Genomic DNA, 24,268 nt, shown 5'->3' with positions numbered 1-24,268 from the left:
CAGATGTGGATGAGGATGAGTCCGTACTTGGCGCTGCTGACTAAGCCTTGAGCCCATTTCGCCGGCCAAACCCGCTTTTATTTTCCATATTTTTATTCCATTTTGCCGCTTTTACGAGAAGCAGCGATGCCGAGAAGCCGGCGCACTTGACGCCGATTTCCTCGGGTTATAATTAGCCAGACTTATCAATATCAACGTAGAAAAGCAGATTTACATTGTGAACGGGTTTCCGCGCACTTGGCGTGCATCTATTCGCAATTAGCACCGAATTACAAACTGGTTAACAGCCGCTGCCAACGGAGTGGAGAAGCTTCCGATCGCCCAGTTGGGTTTATAAAATGGGTCGCCACTTGGCTCAGATCAGCAGTTTGGTTCACATCTCCAAGCGTTCAGCATGAAGTCGGTTGTAAGTCTTTAAGATTACCCAGGAAAAGTGAAAATGCTAACGAAGTTTTCCATACACACTATTGTAATCGGCTAATTAAAGAGTGCTATAAATTTAAACTTTTCAATGATGATATTCAACAATCTAAAATACGTTTTAAAGTATATGTTTTTCACATTTTCTTAGATTATTCTCTTAGCTCTGGTGGCTTTCTGCCACGCAGCACCTTTGGATGTCAAGGAGTCTACCTCTGGGGAGCTCTCCAGGCCCAGTCCCATCAGTCCCGATGTGCTCGTTGATCCCAAGCCCACCGCCAAGGTAGTCTTGCTGAAGGATGCTCCCGTCCTGAATCGCCAGAGGCGTAATGAACCCAAGAAACCCGACAGCGTGAAGGCCCACGAACAGCTGCATCACTCGCAGCCGGCCGTTCCTGAACATCATGAGCAAAAGCCTTCTCCGGCTGGGCCACATGACCACAAGCACAAGAGGGAAGCTCACCACGAGGAGGGTCACCATGGTGACGATGCGGTGCCCCAGAAGGAGGAAGTGAAGCAAGCTCCCGAGGCCCATGAAGCCAAGAAGGAAAAGCGAGAGGCTGACCACGAGGAGGGCCATCATGGTGACGATGCAGCTCCCCATAAGGAGGAAGTGAAGCAGGCTCCCGAAGCACATGAAGACAAGAAGGAAAAGAGGGAAGTTCACCACGAGGAGGGCCACAAGGATGAGGCGGGTGATCGTCCTCAGGTGGAGGATCTTTCGCTGCCCCATGCCCTGCCCGCTGTGGCTCACACCGCCGAGCTGCCCAAGAAGCAGGAAAAGCGCGAGACTGTGGAGAAACCCGACAGCGTGAAGGCCCGTGAGTCGCTCCAGCACAATCCCCAGCGATCCGAGGAGCTCCACAAGGCCATCGAGTCTCTGGTCGGCGGAAAGGCGCCGGAACAGCGTCACCAGCGCGATATTCCCGTGCCCACGCAAACCAAAGCCACCACCACCGATCTCCCATCCACCACCAAGTCGGAGCTGGGAAGCACCACTCCGTCCATCCTCAATCTCCACATTCCCCATCCCATTCCCGTGGCCGAGCTCTTCGAGAAGAACAAGCACGCGGATAAGTCCACTTCCAGTTCCGAGGAAAGCAAGGAGAAAGCTAAGGCCTAGGCTTCCCATGCCAAAAGTCGCTAATGGGACCATCACGAGATTTGTAGTCAGCGAAACGAACTTAAATAAACACAAATATTTACATGCTTATATAAAAAGACTGGGTGTTAATTATTTAATAAATATTTAGGTGAATGTCTATAAAAAAAAGCACTTAATACAATAGGCAAACTAAAAAGTGGTATCTATAGCATTTCATTTAATAAAATTTCCAAAAATATATGAAGCTTTAAATGTAGTTCGTATTTGTTAATAATACTTCACACTACATGTTTTGCACACTTTGGTAATAATAAATTTAAGAACATTGTACCGATTTTAAACGCCTTGAAGCGCACTAAATTTTTATGCGTTAAAGTAGCTTTCTGGTAACAAATTTAATTTATGTTCTAGACGAAGGCTTACACAGAGAATTGTTATTATAGTAAAGCTATACTGCAGTATTTTTAAAATTTTTCCACGATATGCAACAATTCAAATGCGAGACTCCACGGACTTCCCCGTATAAATTCGAGCAACTTAACTACGCGCTTCTCGTAAAAAAACATTGAATATTTACGTAAGCACCTCTTCGCTAATTATTCACTAAATATTTATGGCATTCACGTAGTTAACTGCTATTTTATTCACTACTCTAATTTAAGTAATCAGTAATATAAATATAAACAGCCAGACTTCATGTAACAATAAACAGTTTATTGTTTGCCTCGGTTTTTTCCATTCTATATGTAATTTTTCGCTATAATTATAATCACAATTATAACAAGTAGGTGCTTAAGTGTAATTACGAAGCTGAATTTAGATGTCTTCGTCTTAATTTGATAGTTATTGCATATTCAAAAAGAATTACAAATGCCTCATTTAAAAACAAAATGCAAATTAAGTTGCTTTTACAAAGTTTATAAAATTAACTTTATGTTCATACATCTGCAAAGATCCTCAACTAGGTTGTTCTAACTAGGTTTCTTCTAATTATTCCCTATGTGTTTAGTCAGTTGGCTACGTAGTTCTCCTCCTCCGACTTCCCGAAGTAATCGTCGGATTTGTAGATCTGCACAGGCTGATATTCCTCCTCGGCGAGATTGGATCGTGGCAGGGAGCTGAGTGTGCTGGAATCGCTGGCACCTAACTTAGCCTTCAGGGGCTTCAGGAGAAGTCCCTTGAGGCTGTAGTCTGTGACATGCAGCTCCTCCTCTGCTATATCCACAGATCTTTCCACTTCGGACAAATTGGCACTAACTACACCCACAAATTGCTCCAAACCATCGATTCTAGTCTTTAGTTGCTCGAAACTGTCTGCGAAACCCAGGATGGCGCACACATTGTTGGCCATCATGCCATTGGACTCGGCACGCACCTAAAAGTCAATAAGCTATTAGTAACATAACTAATTTTAAAGAAATCAACTAACCGAAGCCAGCAAAGTCTCAAATTCATCCAATCTGGCCAGCATATCCTCGATATTCGTGCACAGTGGATTTATCTCCTTCTCCAGATCGGCGCTCTGTAGTATCTTGGCATAGTCCCGTGATACATTCTCAATATTCGATTGCATATTTCAGGCGTTGGTTTAATTAGCTGAATATTTGTAAATATAAGCAACAATTGTTTTCTCTTTCGACCAGTGTGACCATATTTGAGGAGGGTAAAACTCCAATCAGTTAAAGTGTGACCCCAAAGTATTTTCCCGCTGTCCCGCTGCTGCTGCGGTCATACTGTTTTCTATTGATTTTGGAAATTGTTAGCTTGCAGCATTTGCTTGGATTTGTAGCACGATGAGTGGATATCGAGGCATTGGCGGTGGGGGATTCCCCTACCGCAGGCCAGCAAGTTCCGGCACGAACATGAACGCCGTACCGCCGCCCCCGATTCTGAATGCCCGTGGCTATACTGGTTCCCGCGGAGGAGCAAACCGTGGCGGGGTCACCGGGAGCACTTCATCGACGTCCAAGCACGGCTACTCCACCCTGGACTCCATCAGCCAGTACACCAATGCCACCAATCTGGTTGGCAAAAGGAAGCACCACACGGACGATGACTATTTCGATGATGACGATGAGCCCAGGGAAAAGGAGATAGAACAAGCCTATATACCGGCACCAGGATCCCCGGGAGCCCCGCCAACGTCGGCCAAAAAGCAAGAGGATTCCGATTCGGATGAGGATCCGCTCGAGCAGTTTATGGCTGGCATCAACCAGCAGGTGGAGAAGGAGAAGCGTCAACAAGCACCTAAGCCGCCAACTCAGGCGGTGAGAGGTGACATCGATGACGAGGACGACGAGGAGAGCTACTATCGCTACATGAAGGAGAATCCCAATGCTGGACTTCGCGACGAGGGTTCCGATCAGGAAATCGAATACGACGAGGATGGCAATCCCATAGCCCCACCGAAAAAAAAGGACATTGATCCTCTGCCGCCCATCTACCATTCCGAAATTGAGTACGAACCCTTCGAGAAGAACTTCTATACGCAGCATGACGACATAGCAGCCCTGGATGAGGAGCAAGTCCGGGAATTAAGGCGCACACTGGGCGTAAAGGTCACTGGTCCCTCCCCACCCAAACCAGTCACGTCCTTCGGCCATTTCGGTTTCGATGAACAGCTCATCAAGGCCGTGAGGAAAGCGGAGTACACACAGCCCACACCCATCCAGGCACAAGCAGTGCCCACAGCCTTGTCCGGCAGAGACATCATTGGCATAGCCAAAACTGGTTCCGGTAAGACAGCAGCTTTCATCTGGCCCATGCTAATGCATGTGATGGATCAGAAACAGCTGAAGCCAGGCGACGGACCCATAGGTCTTATCCTAGCACCCACACGCGAGCTTTCCCTGCAGATCTACAACGAGGCCAAGAAGTTTGGCAAGGTCTACAACCTGAACGTGGTCTGCTGCTACGGCGGAGGCTCCAAATGGGAGCAAAGTAAAGCTTTAGAACAGGGAGCGGAAATTATTGTGGCCACGCCAGGACGTATGATAGATATGGTCAAGATGAAGGCCACCAATCTGAGGAGGGTCACTTTCCTAGTGCTTGACGAGGCCGACCGTATGTTCCACATGGGCTTTGAGCCCCAGGTTCGCTCCATCTGCAACCACGTGCGTCCAGATCGCCAATGCTTGATGTTTTCGGCCACCTTTAAGAAGCGAATTGAACGTCTGGCCAGGGATGTCCTTTCCGATCCCGTGAGAATAGTGCAGGGAGATCTAAACGAGGCAAATCAAGACATCACTCAGTCTGTGTACGTCTTCCCCAATCCGCTGCAGAAATGGAATTGGCTGCTGTGCCACCTGGTGAAGTTCCTTTCCGAAGGAAGCGTCCTGATCTTCGTGACTAAGAAAGTAGATGCCGAAACGGTGTCTAACAATCTTTTAATTAAGGAGTACAATTGTCTATTACTCCACGGCGATATGGATCAAGCGGACAGGAACAAGGTCATCACTCAGTTTAAGAGGAAAGAATGCGATATTCTAGTGGCCACCGACGTGGCAGCCAGAGGATTGGATATACCCCATATCAGGAATGTGGTAAACTACGACACAGCCAGGGACATTGAAACCCACACGCACAGAATTGGAAGAACGGGCAGAGCCGGTGAAAAGGGTAATGCATTCACTCTAGTCACCGATAAGGACAAGGAGTTCGCTGGTCATCTGGTGCGTAACTTGGAGGGCGCCGATCAGCTGGTGCCCGACGATCTGATGGAGCTGGCCATGAAGAGCTCCTGGTTCCGGAGCTCACGCTTCAAGCAGGGCAAAGGCAAGAGACCGACAAATACCCACACAGGATTGGGCTATCGGGAGAGAGGAAATGGAGGTGGCTATGGTTCGGCTGGTGGCTCGGAATCCACTGCCAGTGTGTCTGCCCAAAATCCTTCCGACGGACCCTCTAGCAAATCCTTTTCAAGCTCAGGACCAGCCACAGATCGCTATACAGCGATGAGGGAGGCATTCCGATCCCAGTATAACAACCAGTTCCGTGCGTCCAGCGATCGCACCTGGGAGAAAACTCTGCCGGACTCGGGAGTTTTCGCTGCGCCAATGGCACCGCCCCCATCAACAACCCAGGGTGCTTCCGCCTCATCGGCCAACAGCAGCAACCAGGATGCCAAAAGAGCCAAGAAGAGTCGCTGGAATTGAACACAATAAACTGATGCTGCTCTTTGGTTTATTTCTCTTCATATTATTTAATGTGTATTTGCTTTTGTTCCATCGTTTAAAATTACAACTTATGAACTAAATTTAAACATATTATATATAATCAGATATATACCATGTTCATTCATAAAGATTACGTTAGTTAAATACTCGTATGTACAACTCTCTTCCTTCGCAGCAAGTTCCAGCGAACGATCCCACAGATCCAAATAAAAATCTTCATTAATTGTAATCATGGTTATGTGTATTTTATTTTGAATAAAATCACATTTGCGCATCCCAACTGCCTATCGATATTGTTAATCGTTAATCGTGTCCTTTTAATTTTAATTTTTCATTTTATTAAGCGAGAGAAGAAATCGAACTGGAATATCGAAATCTTGAAGCTAAATTGTTCGTTTAATCATTATGAAATATTGTTTTACAATGAAACCACTACGAATTTTGTTTCTTTTTCGCTTTTGGATATACGTGTTTATATAATAATTTAATTACGTGTGTTCTTGATAACATTGAGAAGAGATTTGAGATTCATTTAACTACCACATCAAGGCGATTTCGCGTAAATTTTCGACTTTTTCGATTTATTCGATTTTTTTCGATTTGTTTCGTTTTGTTAAGCGCTGAACGGGGAATTAGCCGGGGCAAAGCTTAAAAATTTCGCTATACTTGAATATCATATCAGATACGTACATGAATATATATATATTACGTTATATATAGTTCGCGTATATACTCTATTCAAAGACTCGTCGGTGTGTGGGTGTTATACATATATATTTATATATTTGTATATAAAAATTGGTCCATGTTAACCACATCGTACGAAACATATAGACGAACTCAAATCGTAAAATCAGGAGAAAATCCAAAAAGAATACGAGGGGAAATTGTGTGGGAAAAAAAGACGCAAACAAAATTATAACACTGTAATTTTAGTTTTGAAATACTTTTTGTTTTCTTCATTTATTATTATCATTATTTAAATGTATTAATTAGCTTTTGTGTGTTTTTTGGGGGAGGGGTTGTGTTTTTTTTTTGTTGTTGCCGCATATATAACATACATATCCAATATATACAATATATTTTAGATCTAGCATTAAATTTGATTTACACTTTTAATAGTTTGTTTCTCTCTTCCACTAATTATGCAGTTTCGCTTTGTCACTTAATTGTACACATTTACTTTCTGTTCGTTAAAGTTAATATTTCCTTAATATTTCCTCCGCTGGTCTGTTAAATTTTGTTTATCGTTTACCAAGCTAAATCATTTACTTTTAATATGTAGATAGGCTTTAAAAAATAATTAAAATTATGCAACAATTAAAATGTAAATGTTTTCATTTTATAAATGTAATAAAATTGTTGGGATTTCACTTGTATGTATTTTGTGTTTCTCGATTTTCGTTTTTGTTTTTCTTTGCTCATGTTTTGTTGTTGCGCTGATTTAATAGATTTTTTTAATACTTTGTAAATGAACAAGAAACATTTTGCAACAAAAGTCTGGGATAAGGCAAACAAAAAATGTAATTTCCAAATAAACGAACAAAGGACTTTCTGCTGCATTTTAAATTCGTAAATTTCATTGAAGGAATTTTCATGCTCTCAACTGAAGTGATTGATTTCATTTTTTTTTTTTAATTTTTTATATGGTATAATGACTGTTTGTTAATTTTTACGCTTTAGTGTGCATTTTTTTTGTAGTTTTCATGGGTTTTTCTCAGTTAGCTTTAAATTAAATGCCAATTAATTTAATTAATTAATTTTTAAATCACATTTCATTGTTTTTCAACACGGGCAAATTCAAATTTCCGCTTCGATTTCTCATCCAGTGTGTTGTTTGTAATAGTTTATCCATTTTGTTTTTTGTTTTTTTTTTGTTTTTGTGTATTTTTACTTGTTGCTGCTGTTGGTTTGTGTGAGGAAACGAAAATGTTGGTTGAAGTACGCGACTGGCGTCTAGTGCACATTTCATTAAAATTAATAATACTATATACAATTTATGGTATTCTGCCACTTCAATTCTCCAACTCTCTCCCAGCTTCTCCCCTGCCTTTTTGGGCCTAGTCGAATAACGTGGCCAGCAAGTCGTCGCTGGCGTTGTTGTTGCTGCTGCCACTCGAGGGCGGCGTGTTAAGATCGGGCTGAGGATCCAGATAGGACAGGATCTCCATGGGATCCACATCTTGCAGCAGCTATAAGTGATTTCGAACATACATTAATTAATATTTTTCCCATTGTTCAGAGTCATTTGCATTATACTCACATTCAGATCGTGGGCTGTATCATTTATGGCCGCTGCCGCCGCATCGAAGCTCTGCAGCTCGGCACTTAGATCGCTTTCGCTAAACTTCAGCTGGGTCTGACTGCTCATCAGGGAGTTGAGGAGCTGCTCCTGCTGCTGCTGCTGGCTATCCGCTGAGCCTGCTCCTCCCATGCCGCCGCCGCCCATCCGACTGGGCGTGCCCGGCGTCTGTGGCGAGTTGTGGCCCGTGCTGCTGTTGTTGTTGCCGCTTCCGTTGGTGGCACTTCCGCTTCCGTTGGCGTTGGGCGTACCGCCGCTGATCGGTTCGTTGTGGGAGCTGCTGACGCTGGGCGGTCCGCCAGGTGTCATCGGATGACTGGCCGCTCCAGGAGTGTGCGGGGTGTGGGGCATCTGAAGGAGAGGTGGGAAAAATATGAAATTAGTACGGAATTTTTAAAATCGAATTATATTTGTTATTTATTTATAAACTAAAATTTCTAGACTCCTACCTGATCGCTGAGTGACTTTTCCATGGCGTTCAGCTGGTCGAGGGAGTTGACACCTCCATCGCCGCCAGGCAATCCGCCGCTTCCATCGCTGTGGTTGCCACTGAAGCCGTCGTAGCTGCTGCGATTGCCACTAAAAATGGGTAAATAATACATTAATTCACTTGCTAAACAGTAATTTATTTTATATTTAGTACTCACTGCTGGTTGGTGTTGCCGCCGTTGCCCATCATGTTGCCGCTGGCAATGGAGTTCATGTCGTGCATGTTGTAGGGACTCATGGCCTGCGCACTGTCCCAGGTGGGCAGTTGGGTGGATCCCGGCGACATGACCTTGGCGATGTCGTCGCACAGTTCCTGTTTGATGACCGGCAGGGTGGGGTTGACACTTCCGTTGCCGGAATTGGAGCCGCTGCCGCCACTGGGATTGCTAGGAACATTCGAGGGGGGCGGTGCATTGGGCATGCCGCCATTGTGCTGCAGCGCCCGCCAGTTGGCCGACGAATCGATGATCACCTCGTCCACATCCGAGTTGCCCAGCGTGTTGAGTATGGCCCAGATGTACTGATCGATCTCCAGGGTATCGGTGATCGCCGACTTGCTGCACTCCGGGCATCGCCACGATCCCCGCTCGCTGTTGATCATCAGATACGCCTCCAAATCGAAGCACTGCACGTGCTTGCACTCGTGTCCCCGCGCCGGAAGTCGTATCCGGGATTTGGTGATGGGGCACTTCAATGAGATCTTGGCGCACTGCTGCCCGCCGCCCTGCTGCTGCTGGGGCGTGGCATCCGGACCGGCATTCGCCTCCGGCTGGCTCAGATTGCGCTTGATCTTCTGCACACTGTGCTCCAGCGGCAGCAGATTGCGCTTGTGCAGCGTCTGCAGCACCTGGCGCACCGATGGTCGATGGACTAGCTGCAGCACGAACAGGTGCGACTGCAAAAGGGAAAGGGGAAAAGGACTTATTAATACCACTTGCCATTTGGTTCGCTTGATCTTGAAGTACTTACACAACAGCAGGAACTGGCGGTCAGCTGGAGCGTATTCCTTCCCGGCTGGCACACCGCCTTCAAGTAGAGCGGTCGCAGGGCGGTGCTGTTCTTCTCGGACCGCTCGATGTTCAGGGGCGTGGCATTCGCGGAGACGGTGACAGTGTGCGGCCAGTTGGTGTTCATCTGCCGGTCGTCCTGGTGGAAGCACTTCAGCTGCAGCTCCAAGTCGTTTCTGCAAATTAAGAAGAATATATATTAATAAACCGAAAGTTCAATGTGAATTGGTCAGAGGGTCCTACCTGCACATCAGGGTGTTGTAGACATTCTGCTTCAGATGGAACACGTGGTTGCTGACCGACAGGTTGTGCAGCAGGCGGAAAGGAGCCAGGATGATGCCGTCGCGCACCGGGAATGTCAGTCTCATTTCTTCGCCTAAGAAACAAGTGGAAGGTATGTTAAGAGACATTCAAAGATGGATTCACTTAAGCGGAACTCACTGTTGTCCATGGGTGGCTTGATATCCGGATTGGGGCTGACATAGGGCACACTGCAGGCGGGCGTCAGCGGTGGCGTGGGATTGCCAGGAACTGGACTGTGCTGATAGTTTTGCTGGAAACTGAGCACAAGAGGAATACATTATTAACTGATTCATTCGAATGGAGTTTCAGAACTCACCCTTGATTCTGGTAGGGATTGCCGGTGGTGGCGACGGCGCCCGGACCCGCCGGGCACATGCCACCTGCCTGCTGCATTCCAGCACTTTGGCCACTGCCCGGATAGAACTGACCCTGATGGGAAGCGGTTCCTCCGACTCCACCATAGCCCACTCCGGGCATGCCGCCGCCGGATCCTTGGGGCATGAAGCGCTGCTGGCTCATGCAGCCTGGTCCGGGACCCATTCCTCCAGCGGTCATGCCACCGGGACCCATGGGTCCCATCACTGGTCCTCCGGTCGGGCCCATGCCATTGCCCGCCGACATACGGCCGTAGCCGCCATTGCCGGCGCCCATGGGTCCACTGCGTCCGTAACCGTTTCCTGCTCCACCCGCCTGCATGGGCAGTGGAACTCCTCCGCCGGATCCCGGATGCATCTGCTGATTTCCGTACATCTGCGCCTGCTGCTGCTGCATGGGATTACCCGGGTACATTCCGCCCGCTCCTCCCACTCCGGCCGCCGCCCGCTTTTGAGCCATGTGCATCTGGGGGTGGGGATACGGGGCCATTCGTCGCTGCTGCTGTTGCTGCTGCTGCTGGGTGAGACTGGGTGGGGCTTGCTGCGGATATCCACCATTGGCCATGCCCTGCATCTTGGCCATCGGATTCATGCCGCCCATTTGCTGCTGCGCCGCCTGTTGCTGGAGGGGATTCATGCCGCCGCCCATGCCGCCACTTCCTCCGACTCCCGGGCCCATCGACATATTCTGCATCTGGTTCATGGGCGTCATCTAAAAAAAAAGATGGGGAGGCCATTGATAAGAGGACATTCTTGACTTCTTATATAAAATTTCTCGGAAAATAGAATTGCTACTCCACCCTTATCTTTATAAACAATATACAGTACAAATAAGTGGGGTTTCCATCTTAAATTAGGCGTCAAACTTTTTGCCATTAAAAGCAACCAAAACTGGAGGACTGGGGCAAATAAAGCCAGCGAGCTTGAGCGGATTACTGTCGGTCTGGCAGTCAGAAATTTGTCATTTGCTAAGTCGCGGACTTCTGTTTTGGGTGCGATCCGAATGATTCGTTAATGGGTAAACGCTTTCAAAGCTAAATCAGTTTACTGCCGCAAATGAATTGTCAACAGCTGGTCATATAAAATTTGCGGCAGTGAAGTCATCCGTCCATGCCCAAAAAACCCCTTTAAATGCATTCCAACTGGTACTCACTTGATGATGCCTCTGGGGTCCCATGCTGCCACCTCCGCCGTAGCCCATGCCCATGCCCTGGGCTCCATTGTAGCCACCCTGGCCGGAGCCGCCATTCATGTACTGGCCATTCATGTTGCCCATCATGCCGCTGTTGGGTCCAGGGTGCATGCCGCCACCCATCTGGAGGATAAGATATAAATGGGTTAGGTTAGACACTTGAAATGGGTAGGGTGGTGTGTAGTTGGATGTGCATTTCTCAAATCGTAATCCTCACCTGACTGTAACCGCCCATGGCATCCATGCTGCCCATGTGCTGCTGCTGCTGCTGTTGGTGGTGATGTGGCTGTTGCTGCTGGTGTTGCTGGCTGGCAGCAACCATGCCCGTGTATCCTTGACTGCTCGAGCTGCTCAGTCCGCTCAGCGAGGAGGATGCCGAGCTGTTGGCGCCTCCGAGCGACGTGAACTCCGAGTTGGGACCGAAGGTGTTGTTCAGGCTGCGCAGGCTGTCGCCGCCGACAAGGTCATTGCCCAGCATAAAGTTACCACCGCCGCCCACTCCGCCGCCTCCCGATCGCTGGAGCTGCTGCTGTTGCTGTTGCTGCTGCTGCTGCTGCTGTTGCTGGTAGGCTAGGAAGTTGTCGCGCTGATGCTGCTGCTGGTACTGTTGCTGCTGCTGTTGGTTGTAGTACTGTTGCTGCTGTTGCAAGTGTTGCTGCTGCTCCACGCCGACTGTTGTGGCACCTGGCGGTGAGATTTGGCCCCCGGTGGCTGGCGCCCTTGAGGAGCCCGCCTGCTGGTTCATTTCATCATTTTTCCTGCAAAGTTGGTAGACGAGATAAAGCCATGAGTTAGTTGGAATCCACAGCGTGATAATGTAGTATGGCCACTGCGTATAATAAACGGGAATCACACTTTGAGGCATATTTCCACCGAAATTTCCGAATTGAGCAGAAAAGTTCAAGATCAATCATGCACGAGATAATTTTGTCTGTATGTGAATGGTCGTCCTAGGAGACAAATTAGCTGGGGAAACTAAATCCCATGCCTGCTCTTACTCGGAAATCTTATTTTGTAAATACTTCACGGGTTCTAAGAAATTGTGATATTACTGCGCATTGCTTTGTGTGTTCGCATGGCCTATTTATATATTTCGTATTCTTAAAGTTCCTAGCCTGCAGTACATATTCTAATGTTTAAGTACTTTTCTTATCGTTATTGTTATTAGCATTTTTTTATGGAGTCTCTTGGGTTTTTCAATTCGTACAGTTCCTTAGATCTGTTTTTTGGTTTTTACCAACCAGCGATTCTCTTATCTCGCGATTCGGTTAGTCACATCTGAAGAACTGAGTATCGCTTCTGATTCTCCGATGCCCTGCTGCTCGAATCATTATTCGACCTCCATGGATGATGTCAGCCTGAGGCAGCTTATGTTCGTGATTTTACCCCAGTATCCGCAGCACCCACCCATCCATCCAAAAGCCCCTTTTCCAACCACCTAGCCATATCTCCATCATCGTCATTGTCAACGTCATTCATTTGTACTGTGTGTTGCTGTGTGGCAATTGCCATTGCGATTGCAATTGCATTTTCCATCTTCTCTCCACTGCTTATAATTCCCATTGCACTTGTTTCCCCTCGATTTGCTATGACATTTAAGCCCGAAAATGTCAAATGGGCTCAGGGTTTAGGTTTAGGCTTAGGTTTGGGTATGAGTATCGGTTTGTTTTGCCCTCGACATCGCTCCCTGCAATTGTTCCACCCGTCCATTGAAATTGTTTTCGCATTCGCTTTGATGGCGCGACTTTTAAGGTAAAAATAATTAAGCATATTTGCCAGGCGGACAATAACAATATGAAGCATATGAACGCAGTGCGAATGCGAAGCAGAAAGCACATAAAATGAAAATCAACTCGATAGCCGAAGATGGAAATACCCTAGCATTGATAAAATTTGACATCGGAGGGGATAAATATAAAATATATGGTGATATGTACAAATGCAGAAATGACCTAATAAATTAAGTAAGTATAATTTACTCTAACTTTTTTGGACTCAATAGGTATAATTTTTGTTTATCATATTAATTATGTTTAACAGGTCGTATGCGCAATATTATATTTCTAATCATTTTCAGCTTTTCGCAGACATTGAAAATCTTGAAAAATGTTGTGATCTAGTTTAGCTTCAAGCTCTAATTTGTTCTTTATGGAAAAAACTTTTTTTTTGTCAAAGGGTAAAATCCTAAACGCAACAACAAAAAAGTCGCACATTAAAAATATAAAGTAACACGCTCACAATAATTGCGCATCTACAAAAGCAGCTCAGCGCAAACACACACTACACACACGAAAACACAAAAGCAAATAAAGTTGGAAACAAATAAAAATAAATAAACAAAAACAACAACAACAAAAGACGTAACAAAACGTAACACAAAGGGCAACAACAATTGCAGCGGCGAACGAAATGCAAATAAATGGCACACTAAGCGATTGGCTGATAATCGCATGACGAAAAGCCCGAGCCGGCAAAGTCTACAAAGATCGCTGGAGAATCGCCCGACTGGGCAGGGGAAAGGGGGGAGAGAGAGAGAGGTAGAATTGGCCGGGCGGGAGAATCGGGCGGGGAAGAATGGTTGGTGGAACTGAACCTGTGATTGCCGCGAGACTGTGACGATAAATTAGCATCGAGCACCTAGCAATTTCCAAGTGCAAAAACAGAGCGGAGAGGTAAACAGAGCAAAGCGGGTCATTGGGTCGAGTGTGCGAGAGGGAAGGGCATACAGAGTGGGAAAGAGATCGCAGGTACAGTCTGCATTGTGGGAGAGGGAAAGCGCGGGGCAATAACTCGCATTACAGTGCTCACTCGAGTGCAGAGAAGTGGTAAAACAGGGCTACGTTTGACCAGTTTTGTTTCTAAATGCTAAATTATAAATAAATAGAGTTTTTGAATAGGAACTACTTTTTAAAGACTTTAGTGTTATTAACAACTCTGCCAGCTTCCGAAAAGTATGCTTCTCATATGATATTGTAAGCAAGATCTGGCAGATAACAAGTAGTAAACCACAATAAAAATCACAAGAAAGCATATTACTCATTTTACTCTTATCAGCATGCTGCACTTAGAAACCAAGTGACCTTCATTGAGAGTACTGAAAAAGCTCAGATACGAGATAAATAAGCCAAAGATAGCTCTTGAAGTTGTATTCAAATGGAAAAGATATTGTAGAGCGCTGAATTCGAATGAGCAATCAAGCAAGTTGTGCACTAGCGATCATATAATCGCCTCATTATGTGACTTGCACTGGAAAAAACTGAGTGCTGTAAGCGAAGGTTTTTTTTTTGTCGTGGAGAGGTGAGGAATGCGGGATCTGTGATGACGCCGCATTGCTTTGTTTCAGCGTTTCAGTTCGAGTCGCCTCACCGTTGTTGCTGCCTTTTGTACTTTGATTAGATATAAATTTCTTCATTGATTAGATAAAAATAAAGCAAAACAGGTAACTCGCTGGCGAGCGAGCAAGATAGACAGTTTAGAACCACTAAAACTCAGTTCATAGGCCATCGGAAACACGTGCTCGCAGATATAGCTTCATATCGAAATCGGTGCACGATCTCTGGCCCCATCCCCCCGCTCTCAACCCCTCTCTCCTCACCCACCCCCCCTCCCGATTCCGACGACTTTAGTTTGCTTGTGTAATTGTAAATTGTGCGCACTTTGATTTGCTGTGGTAATAAAAATTATTTCTCATTTGGCACACGAAATGATTTCCGTATGTCAACGGACAGGGGCGTCGTTAAAGGTTTTTCGCCCGGGGGTTTATGTTTTTTTGTTTCCACTTTATTTCGACTATATTCTCACAATTTATAGACATTGTTCCCGGGCACTATGAATTATGGCCCAGACGGCAATGCGACATTCGGGATGGGCAGAACATCCTTTCGGAGGACACGTCTGGTAAACTTTATTACGCTGCCGAGGCACAACAATCCTTCAACAAAAAAATCATACATTTCCTCCTGATTTTCCTTTTCTATTTTTATTGTTATTGTTGTTTGCGTGCTTTTTTTCTGTTCGATTCTGATTTGCCTTTGCGTTTTTGTTATATTCTGTTTCCATGTTTTTTATTTCACAGACGACAGTTGGCGTCATGTAACAAAACAAGTAATATATACCACATGCACATATGTGTGTGTGTGTGTGTGCGCTTTAGAGGCCATGAAAAATTGTGAGACACGTGCGTGGAGCCAATGACAGAACGATATGTTTGGAATAAGTTTTCTCACCGCAGTGGGAGGTTTCAATCAAGTACGATATCAGAACTGACACATATACAAAATATAAAGATTTTGAAGTAATTTAGATTGGAAAGTTATATTCATACTCTAGATAATCAATAGTTTTAGATCATATAATTTGAGCTTTGTATTGAATATTATACCAACTTGTGGGCAAATCATCAGAAATGCCTTTTTCAAAATGAAAAAGAAGGTTTCTGTACTCCCTGCAAAACCAATAACACATCAACAATGTGGAACTTGCTCTCTTCGCCGTTTCAGGACCTTTTCGGGCTCATCAGTCACTCAAACTCCACTACGTTCGCCTTATTGTTTCGCTGCAGTTTCAGTCCACCCACCTCCCCTCCCACCGCTGAAATGCGTTTGACAGTTGTTTTTCAAGGGTGTTTGCAACTCAGCCATCGGCACCACCGAAACCACCCGCTGCTGGCTGCACTTTTCGCATATGAAATATACGCAGAACAAAAAGTTGAAAAAAATACAACAAAGAATACTTTTTTCGACATTTTCTTCCACTCTTTCCAGTCCAATTTTGAGTTGGCAGTTGTCGTCTGTCTGTTTTTTGCCCCCGACTGTGGATTCATTTTTTCCATATTGGCCTGTCAGGGGAGGTTGTGTATGGGTTTTTTCGCGTCCTGCTCCTTTTTTTTCTTTTTGATTTGAGTGCCCAAGGATGGGAATAATTTTTTGTACGCAGCTTAGTTTGAGGACTTTGTGTGCCATTCGCATTTGGGCGGCGCCGATTGGTATGCAACACTTTTTGTCGCCTCAAGCTCACTGGGAAAGTTCTTCGCCTCGCCTCGCCTTGTCCCATCCCATTTAAATTGAATTTCCCGGAGAGTTTTCCAAGCCCTCTTCGATCGCGTTCATAATTCATCTGGCTGGCATAAATTGCAATCAGAATGGAAATAAAAATAAATCAGCATAATAGACTCGACGCCAGAAAACAAAGCAAGGAAAAAAGAAAGCAACCACCAGGAGCAGCCAACAACCCTCCGCTCGAGTGGTTTTTTAAGCTGGTGGCTGGAGAGGTGAACATAATAAAAATCGAACTGTAAACAGCAGGAAAAAAAATAGAGAAGCCGAAGAAAAAGCTGCGGCAAAAAAGCGAAGAGAAATCGCGCAATTTTTGATTAAAAACCCAATGCAAATAATACAGATGGTCAGCAGGCGGATGGATTGTGGTGGTGATTCCGAAGGGATGGGCGCATGGGGGTTGGCAGATTTTTGAATATGTGCAAAAACATATTCAGCACTCAGCCCCCTTCAATCGCCGACAAAATGTTTGCCTCCCACTTTGTGCTCGGTTTGCATTCTGCGGATTTGCAAATTCATTTTTATAAATGTTTTGCCGCTTGCTGTGGACAAAAGGGAAAACGGGCGGATCTCTGTCCAACATGTGGTATGAGTAATATTTGAAATATTTCTACCCTCTCCGGTTGTGTGTTGTGTGTGTGCTGTGTGTGCATGTTTTCAGCACCTGTAACTGGCTTTTATTTATTGGCAAGCCCCATACTGTTAGCGGCTGCCTTTTCGAAATTGCGTATACGCAGTGTGCGCTATGCCCTAAAATATTCGTTTTAGTTTTCCGGCGTGTGTCTAGCGCTGTTTGTAATACAACATTATATTTGCTAATTTGCATTTTCTAGGCTTAGAGTTCAGGGTACAGTGGTCACTGTTGCAGCAATGATTTACGAAACACTAAAACTACATAGTGTACTAGCTTGGTGAAATGAGGGGAAGATTTGGTATTCTAAAAATAATTGGAAAACTAATTCAGTTCCAGCTGACGTCATGCCTATAGTAATTAACGCATTTTATGATCCAGTCAAAATAGATAAGTTTAAAAAGTCAAACGATGTTCGGGGGATAACACGTTCGGTATATACTCGTATTCAAATCGAGTTATCAGGGCATTGTAATATTAGTAAACGTTATGAAATATTGATGTTGGCCACTGTGATTGGCACTGGGAACAGATATTTACAGGTGTCTATGCATTATTCAATTCGGAAATTGCATTTCCCTGTTGGCTTCCCATTGTATTTGTTGTCGTCTGCTGTTTTGTCCTTGTGGTGTTGTAACCAAAATCGTTTTGATGGCTGATGGTGTCGCCATTGAAGTCTGCTCGTGTTGGCGATAAAAAAAACTGAAAAAAAACCTAAACAAAAAGCGCTGTGCTTCGTGTAACACACGCGCTAATCAGGTCGCTAATGGACGAACCAGCAGAAAACCCCCGGCACCACCGACCACCCACGACACCCCTGTGACTATCAATCAGCGATGTGGTTTTTGCACACCTTACCTAGCCACTTTTTCGGTTTGGGGATCTGATGTTTCGGGTTCGATTTGCTGGCGGGTCTGGTTTTGCTTTGCTTATCTTATCTATCGCGTTTTGCTCAAACTAAATTTATGCCAGTCAACGGAGGCAGAAACAGCATTGGAGAGGCCTTTTGAGCGGAGGATGGCGGGGATTTAGTACTCAGTGCGATCTATTCCATTGTCATCGGCTTTGTTGCGTTTTTGGCATTTATCTAATCGCCAATTAAGTAAGCAAAAAGCCCAACAAAAATCATAAACAATCGGACAGACATAAACATTAAAAATAAATCGAAGGCTGCGACTGTCAACGCTCGCGACAACAACAACAGTAAAACCCACAAAAATAAATGTACGAAAAAAAGAAGCTGCAATAATTTCGTTCAAGTATTTTTGCACACTCACACATTGAGGAACATGCATAAATCACATAAAAAATAAAACAAAACAAAATAAGACAAAAATTGCAACAGCCAGCAAAACTTGAAGCGACTCAAAACCCAACGCATAAATCGCCAACAGGGACGTCGACAGCGACGTAAGCGTCGTACTTGAAAACCAGTTTCGAACAAAAATGTCTACTGAAGTACAGCTAAATAACAGCCGCAAAAACAACAACCAAAATAAACCGATCGAAGTGTGTACAAGAAAATGTTAGCTAAAAATACTTGCCATCGGTAAAGGTTAACACAGAAAAGACACGGGAAATATGGGACAGGAAGCGCGTCGATTGATAAGTAAAATCGAACTTAGCTGATATGTTGAGAAGCGCGTAGAGAGGTGCTTTGCTCACGAGACGCAGTCGGCAGGTGGCGCCACCTGATCTAAGTTGTGATACTTTTCTGATCCGAGAGTAAAGTGTTTATTTCGGAGTGTCTAATAATATTTTCAGTAATAGCACCGTTTTGCGCATCTAAAAATACTAAATACTCCACAATGAGATATTAACTTGATTAGCAAGAGGAAGTTTGATTTTTTGTTACCTAATGATTAGATTGGCCTCTGCTTTGATTTGGTTATCAAAATGATCTAATGCACTAGCTATTTTTGTAACAGCTTGTTCTAGAAAATCGTCGATTGTGTACTAATCAGTTACTTTGCTAACATATGGTTTAAATATTTATACGTACTAATCATTTGCACTCGCTTGCTTCCTGAGCCTAATCAATTGTGCCCCTCTTCCTCTTTTTACCACCGCATTTCCATGGCGTTCCATTCACAAAAACCCGGCGACCATTTTGCGGAGAACGCCGAATGCCCCCAGACTGGCGTACTATGTGAAGGCACTACTACCTGGTCGTAAACAGCGATAAGCAATTATCGATAACTGAAATATTTCTGCATACCTAAACGCGATTTAATGTCGGTCAAAACAAGAGCAAAAAAAAAAAAAAGAAACAAGAGCAGATGGTAGCGTACAGGTAGAGCCATTCAGAGAATGAAACTTTCCATTGTTCCAGTTGTTCTTGTGCACCCAAAACATAATGAGAACGTGGAGAGTTTCGGTTTGTTTCGGTTTTTCGATATAGATATTGTACGATCTGCGGGTATAATTAGCTTGTCGGTCCCCCACCGCTGTTGTGATAAGAGTTGGTTACCTCTGATTTGGACCTCAGTACGCTCTGGGCACATCGATTGTGATGGCAGTGCTTAGTACTTTTTCGGTGGTTGACAGTTATCTGTGCGGTTGTTGTGGCTGCTAAGCATATATTTTACTATATCTATGCGAATGTGTTGGTTTCGGTGCGGTCTAGTTTGATATCAGGTTCGTTCAGGGGCTTTTAATTGGGTCGTTAAATGTTTTCGTTCGGTATTCGTTGCGTTTTGGGAACTTTTATCATGTGACTAAACGAACTCTGAGTTGTGTGGAGTGTGCGACTCTTCAAGGTGCCTCGAAGAGCCCGAGGCGAGTCAAGAGTCAACTGCTTAACCCATTAATGCCCAATCAAATTCAAATTGTGTGATTAGATATGCACCGTAGATCTAACGCGCTCTCTCTCTCTGTCTCTGTCTCTCTCTTGCTCTTGGGTGCCATGTGTGACCTTCAATCTGGACTGATGAGGGGTTAAAGTCGGCGCGATTTTAGGGGTGGCTTTGTCGGCTTACACATGTAACTATTGTTGCGCCCTCGAGTGTGGATTTCGTTACGGGGGTTGCTCAGTTTCCAGCCCCCTGCCTGATGGGTTTATTAATATCGGACGCTCCTCCACTCGCTAAATATTCCGTGTGTGTTTCTGTGCTGTTCTGTTTCTGTTTGTTTCTTTCGGGGTTTAATCACCGAGAATTCAGTGCGCTATCCCTCTTTGAACAGAGGCAGAGGGTTGTTGTTGCCTTCTGCGATTTGCAAATGGTTTTCCACGTTTAGGTTTTGTTTTTCTGTCATTTACTCGTTTGTATCACATTTTTGTTTCCCGTGTGAAAATCGCAAACAGTTGAGGGAAACAGGAAGTGGCCAGGAGCAGAGGCGAGGGATTCCCCTTCAGAAACGGTGGGCATACATAGGTAGCAATAGCAATATTTCTCAAGTCCTTACGGTGGTTGCTTGATGGGCTGTGATTTGGTTGCCTCGGTGGTTGATTGATGATTGTCTCGCGCTTACGCAGTTTCCGTTTTATGGGAATCCCAAGTGTGGGGCGGTGGTGGGTTGATGACATTAGAGGGTGTTTACGATAAGCTCAGGGCGTTAATTAATCGTTGGATTGATCTGCCGAACCGGAATTTCAAACAGTTTCAACTTTAATTCTTTACACATTTAAAAAAATGGGAAATTTTGAGGCTTGTGCCGACAGCTCTTTTGGTAAACTGCCAGCGAACAGGGTAATTTTAACACACTTGTAAGATTTATATCTGGTATTGCTGTACAAATTTGAAAGGGATAACAAATATGGGACTAGAAAGGATCCTGAAAGGTCCTATTTGCTGAATGGTTTGCCCTCTTATCTTCCGAGAAGGTCAATTCCCATCACATTCGCATATTCTAAATAATTTTTCACCCATCGAAAAGAATGAATTCTCGAGATACTTCGAGGCACTGCACTGTTCAGTATTTTCTTGGGAATTTCCTGGCGACCCAAAGCGAAGTGCAACTACCTGTTTTCTTGGGTTAAGAGCTGCGACTATTGCAAATGGGTTAAGGTTTACCTGTGGTCGGCATTTTTCATTTTCTTACTTTAAGCCCCGTACCTTTTCCGCTGCTTTCATCTTCTTTGCAGCGATGATGAATTACAAGCGAACCGAAAAAATGTCTGCCGAGAGTTTTCCCATTGTCTGTGGAAAATAAGAGGGGGAGTTCGGCTGGGGAAAAATGCGTGGCATGTGAGAAAAAACGGCAAACGAGATACGGCAGGGAAAATGGTAGGGAAAACTGGAGTGGGAAGAGGTTGCCTCGCTTGGAGTGACCTTTTTCTTATATGTATATATATTTTTTTGGGTTCCCCCTTCATCTTGCCACAAAAGAAACTAAAACAGAAACAGAAGAGGCTACAAACACGAATACACACACACGAGAAATGGGCGAAAACATTGTCGAACTGAGAAATAAGTGACAGACTTGAGCGGTGTTTTCGGTTGTTCGCTTGTTGGGTTGCTCGTTCGCAAACGAAGCGGATCGTTGGGAAAATTTCTTTCTCGGTATCGATATACCCACTTCCACTTCCACATCCACAATTTACTTCTCGAGAACGATTCAATGGAAAAGGAAAACTCCGGCCACGAATACCTACTCTGCGTAGGAAACAAAGCAACAGCAGTAGGTCGAAATGTTTCTGGACTAAAACCGAATGCTTTCTTGGCTTCACTTCAGATACTTTTCGAGTGTATCTGTATCGGTGTAGCGATGTATCTGTGTGTCTGCGTCTATTTGCGTCTGCCAGTGTGCGTGTCAATTATGGGTCAGCTGTGCGTGAGAGCGAGAGAGCATTAAGCGAGGGGGCGGCGCTGGGAGGCGGTCTAACTAACAGCTGATGTGGGAATTCGGTCAAAATGAATCCACCGGCTGGCTCTTTAAAGTGCCTGAATGGGTTTTCCCGGCAATGAGGGTGTCTTCGCATTTTATAGAATTTAATTTGGGCGGTTTCGTTAATTTACTGGATATGCTGGTGCTTGAAGTAAATGTTGATGTAAATGTAGCAGATATAAACCCCATAATTTGTTTATATATTGATAATTCTTGCGACTATGTTCGTTTGATTTTAAAGATATGTGGTAGCAGTGGCAGTAGTTTTTATGCTGCCTAACGAAGTAATAACAATCAATTAGAAAAAAACACCTCATAAAATGTATGTCAATGAAATATTCCAAGTACTATTTAAATCAAACAAATACTACTTTAAGCAGTAGTTTTTATGCTGAAGTCATAACAGTCAATTAGAAAAAAATACCTCATAAATGTAAGTTAATTAAATATTTCTGTCAAGGTGATTTGCTGTCTGGAAATTTCAGGAATTAAATGAATTCAAAATTTCCTTAACAAATTTTTAACTAACACAGCTCGAGAATATTTGTAACTTTTCTTGCTCAACACTTAAAACTAATTCAACTACACAACTATTGCTATGGTTTATATAAATATGCATATGACTCAAACAACAAACAAAGCATAAGGAAAAGACACAAAAAAAATTACATAAAATATCTAAAAACAAAAGCACATTCCATTTGATTATTTTGATTGTTCGTAATTTTGATACAAGCACAACAATTAAAAGTTTCTAGTGGAGAAGAAATAAAATTGTTGATGGCCATAAAGAATTTTTGCACTTTGCGTTTATAAATTGTTTTATTTTTAGCCAGGCGTGGATTATTTTTAGCCAGACAGATTTTATTGACTGTCAAGTTGAGGAGAGCACACAGACAAAAAGTTGAAGTTTAAAAATTCTTTTGGCTCGTTTGCTGTGATTTTTTTATGTTTCTCTATTTTTTCTGTTTTTTTTTTTTCATTTTTGGTTTCTGTTTTGGTTTAAGTGGAATTTATTTTTAGATATTTTACCTAAGTTTTCTTTTTCTTTTGGGTTTTATGGCAACAGCGCGTGGTGTGTAAATTGTTGTTGTTCGTAGTTGATGTTAAAGTTGTTGTTGCTGTTGTTGTTGCAGCTGTTTTTTGGCTGGGACAGGTGCACCACGTGAAGAAGAAGAAGAAGCGACAGCAGCAGCTGTGGAACGCTATCTCCCTCCTCCGGCTTGTTGCTGTCTCTTTCGCCGCTGTTATCAGTTTATCAGTTCACCAGAAGGGTTTCCTTCTCGTTTGCTTGTTTGTTTGTTTGCTTTGGTTTGGGCACTTTTCACTGTTTGCTCTGCAGTCCGATTTCTCAGTTTTCAATTTTCAATTCTTTCAGAGGTTCTTCAAAACTTACTTTTTGGAATTGCGCTTCGTTGTTTGTTTGGAATACATGGGAATTTTGTCAACAATCAATTGCATGGCATCAACAAATACATGGGACAACAACACTTGTCTCTCTGTGTTGTTGCTGCTGTTGTTGTGGATTTATAATTTGTTGATGGGTGTTTTTTTGTGTTTGTTAATTTTTGTGTGTTTCGAAATGGTTCACTGCAGCATTTTCAAACACTCACTTTTTCTTACTTTTCACTTTTTGTTCACTTTTTGCTCATTTGTTTTTCGTATCTTTTGTTTGTTTGTCACGCTTTCACATTTGTTTTGGGATGTTGCACAAGTTTGTTGTTTCCTTTCTTCTCCTCTCTTTATGTATTTTTCTTTTTTGGTTGCCTAGCAAATTGTTGTAGTTTAAAAACGATCGAATTTTGTTGAGGAAAATTTTGCGATTTTTGTGCTAGTTTTAAGTGATAATACTGTTGTTTATAGTAATCCAAGTGGTTGGTGTGTGTTGCTGCTGCTAACAGGAACTATGTGGCACTTAATCCAAAAAATGTGCTGTGTTTTGTTCGCGTTTTTTTTTCAATTTGTTAACTTTGCCACTTAAAAATTGGTTGCTTGCTTATGTTTTTTAATTTTTTTTTTTCGAAAACTTTTTACGCTATTTTTCGAAAATTTCTGATAACTGTTTCACTGAGCCGTGGCTTTGAGATTTTGGCCTGGCTTTTTGGCGAGCTGCGCTTTTCGATTCGATTCAACCGAACGACGACAACGTTCGACGGCAGCCAGAAAGGAACTGAATGAAGTTGGTATTCATTCCAGACGTCCGGCGACCGTATGCCGTGCAGCCGAAGCCGACTTCGGCAGATACAGATACAGATGCAGATGTATCTGTACAGTACGCGCTCTCTCGGGTTGATTTATTTCAGGTTGGTATTTCGGATTTCGTATTTCGTATTCATTTCGGTCTGTTAAGGGGCGACGACGCGCGAGCACTTAAGTAAAATAATAATTA

The 24,268-nt window shown here is 44.0% G+C and overlaps 4 protein-coding genes across 6 annotated transcripts; 2 read left to right on the top strand and 2 right to left on the bottom strand.

Moving 5' to 3' along the window:
* The first annotated feature begins 303 nt into the window (after positions 1–303).
* LOC117141124 (nucleolar protein 58) lies at positions 304–1,641 on the top strand. Its single transcript, XM_033304448.1, has 2 exons — positions 304–406; positions 572–1,641. Exons 1-2 carry the CDS (start codon positions 395–397, stop codon positions 1,541–1,543), a joined length of 984 nt encoding a protein of 327 aa, XP_033160339.1. The 5' UTR covers positions 304–394; the 3' UTR covers positions 1,544–1,641.
* Positions 1,642–2,422: 781 nt separating this feature from the next.
* Positions 2,423–3,182, bottom strand: LOC117141125 (biogenesis of lysosome-related organelles complex 1 subunit 4). The gene is made up of 2 exons (XM_033304449.1): positions 2,955–3,182; positions 2,423–2,900 (listed from the first exon to the last, which is right to left on the bottom strand). The coding sequence occupies exons 1-2, from the start codon at positions 3,096–3,098 to the stop codon at positions 2,535–2,537; spliced, it is 510 nt and encodes a 169-aa protein (XP_033160340.1). The 5' UTR covers positions 3,099–3,182; the 3' UTR covers positions 2,423–2,534.
* A 68-nt stretch (positions 3,183–3,250) lies between these two features.
* Positions 3,251–5,980, top strand: LOC117141431 (ATP-dependent RNA helicase DDX42). The gene has a single exon (XM_033304872.1). The coding sequence runs from the start codon at positions 3,319–3,321 to the stop codon at positions 5,677–5,679; it is 2,361 nt and encodes a 786-aa protein (XP_033160763.1). The 5' UTR covers positions 3,251–3,318; the 3' UTR covers positions 5,680–5,980.
* A 319-nt stretch (positions 5,981–6,299) lies between these two features.
* On the bottom strand, positions 6,300–24,057 carry LOC117141430 (zinc finger MIZ domain-containing protein 2). 3 transcript variants are annotated; one of them, XM_033304870.1, is made up of 11 exons: positions 23,276–24,057; positions 11,585–12,125; positions 11,329–11,490; positions 10,118–10,887; positions 9,940–10,058; positions 9,742–9,874; positions 9,461–9,674; positions 8,650–9,386; positions 8,452–8,581; positions 7,964–8,353; positions 6,300–7,892 (listed from the first exon to the last, which is right to left on the bottom strand). In XM_033304870.1, the coding sequence occupies exons 1-11, from the start codon at positions 23,338–23,340 to the stop codon at positions 7,761–7,763; spliced, it is 3,393 nt and encodes a 1,130-aa protein (XP_033160761.1). In that variant the 5' UTR covers positions 23,341–24,057; the 3' UTR covers positions 6,300–7,760. The 3 variants fall into 3 exon arrangements, with proteins under 3 accessions (XP_033160761.1, XP_033160762.1, XP_033160760.1); XM_033304871.1 differs by lacking the exon at positions 23,276–24,057 and adding an exon at positions 22,912–23,242; XM_033304869.1 differs by lacking the exon at positions 23,276–24,057 and having other exon boundaries at positions 11,585–12,320.
* Between the last annotated feature and the right edge of the window lie 211 nt (positions 24,058–24,268).

The sequence above is a fragment of the Drosophila mauritiana genome, chromosome 3L (assembly GCF_004382145.1).
Source record: "Drosophila mauritiana strain mau12 chromosome 3L, ASM438214v1, whole genome shotgun sequence".
NCBI lineage: Eukaryota > Metazoa > Arthropoda > Insecta > Diptera > Drosophilidae > Drosophila > Drosophila mauritiana.
The sequence above is the reverse complement of the archived record's forward strand: the minus strand, read 5'-3'. Positions and strand labels throughout refer to the sequence as shown.

Bases quoted from the DNA above. Each gene is read 5' to 3' on its own strand.
- LOC117141125 (XM_033304449.1), bottom strand. From the start codon at position 3,098: ATGCAATCGAATATTGAGAATGTATCACGGGACTATGCCAAGATACTA. The intron at 2,901-2,954 runs GTTAGTTGATTT...ATTGACTTTTAG, and splicing joins TTGAGACTTTGCTGGCTTCG to GTGCGTGCCGAGTCCAATGG.
- LOC117141431 (XM_033304872.1), top strand. From the start codon at position 3,319: ATGAGTGGATATCGAGGCATTGGCGGTGGGGGATTCCCCTACCGCAGG.
- LOC117141430 (XM_033304869.1), bottom strand. From the start codon at position 12,232: ATGCCTCAAAGTGTGATTCCCGTTTATTATACGCAGTGGCCATACTAC. The intron at 9,675-9,741 runs GTAGGACCCTCT...CTTAATTTGCAG, and splicing joins TACAACACCCTGATGTGCAG to AAACGACTTGGAGCTGCAGC. The intron at 8,354-8,451 runs GTAGGAGTCTAG...CCTCTCCTTCAG, and splicing joins AAAAGTCACTCAGCGATCAG to ATGCCCCACACCCCGCACAC.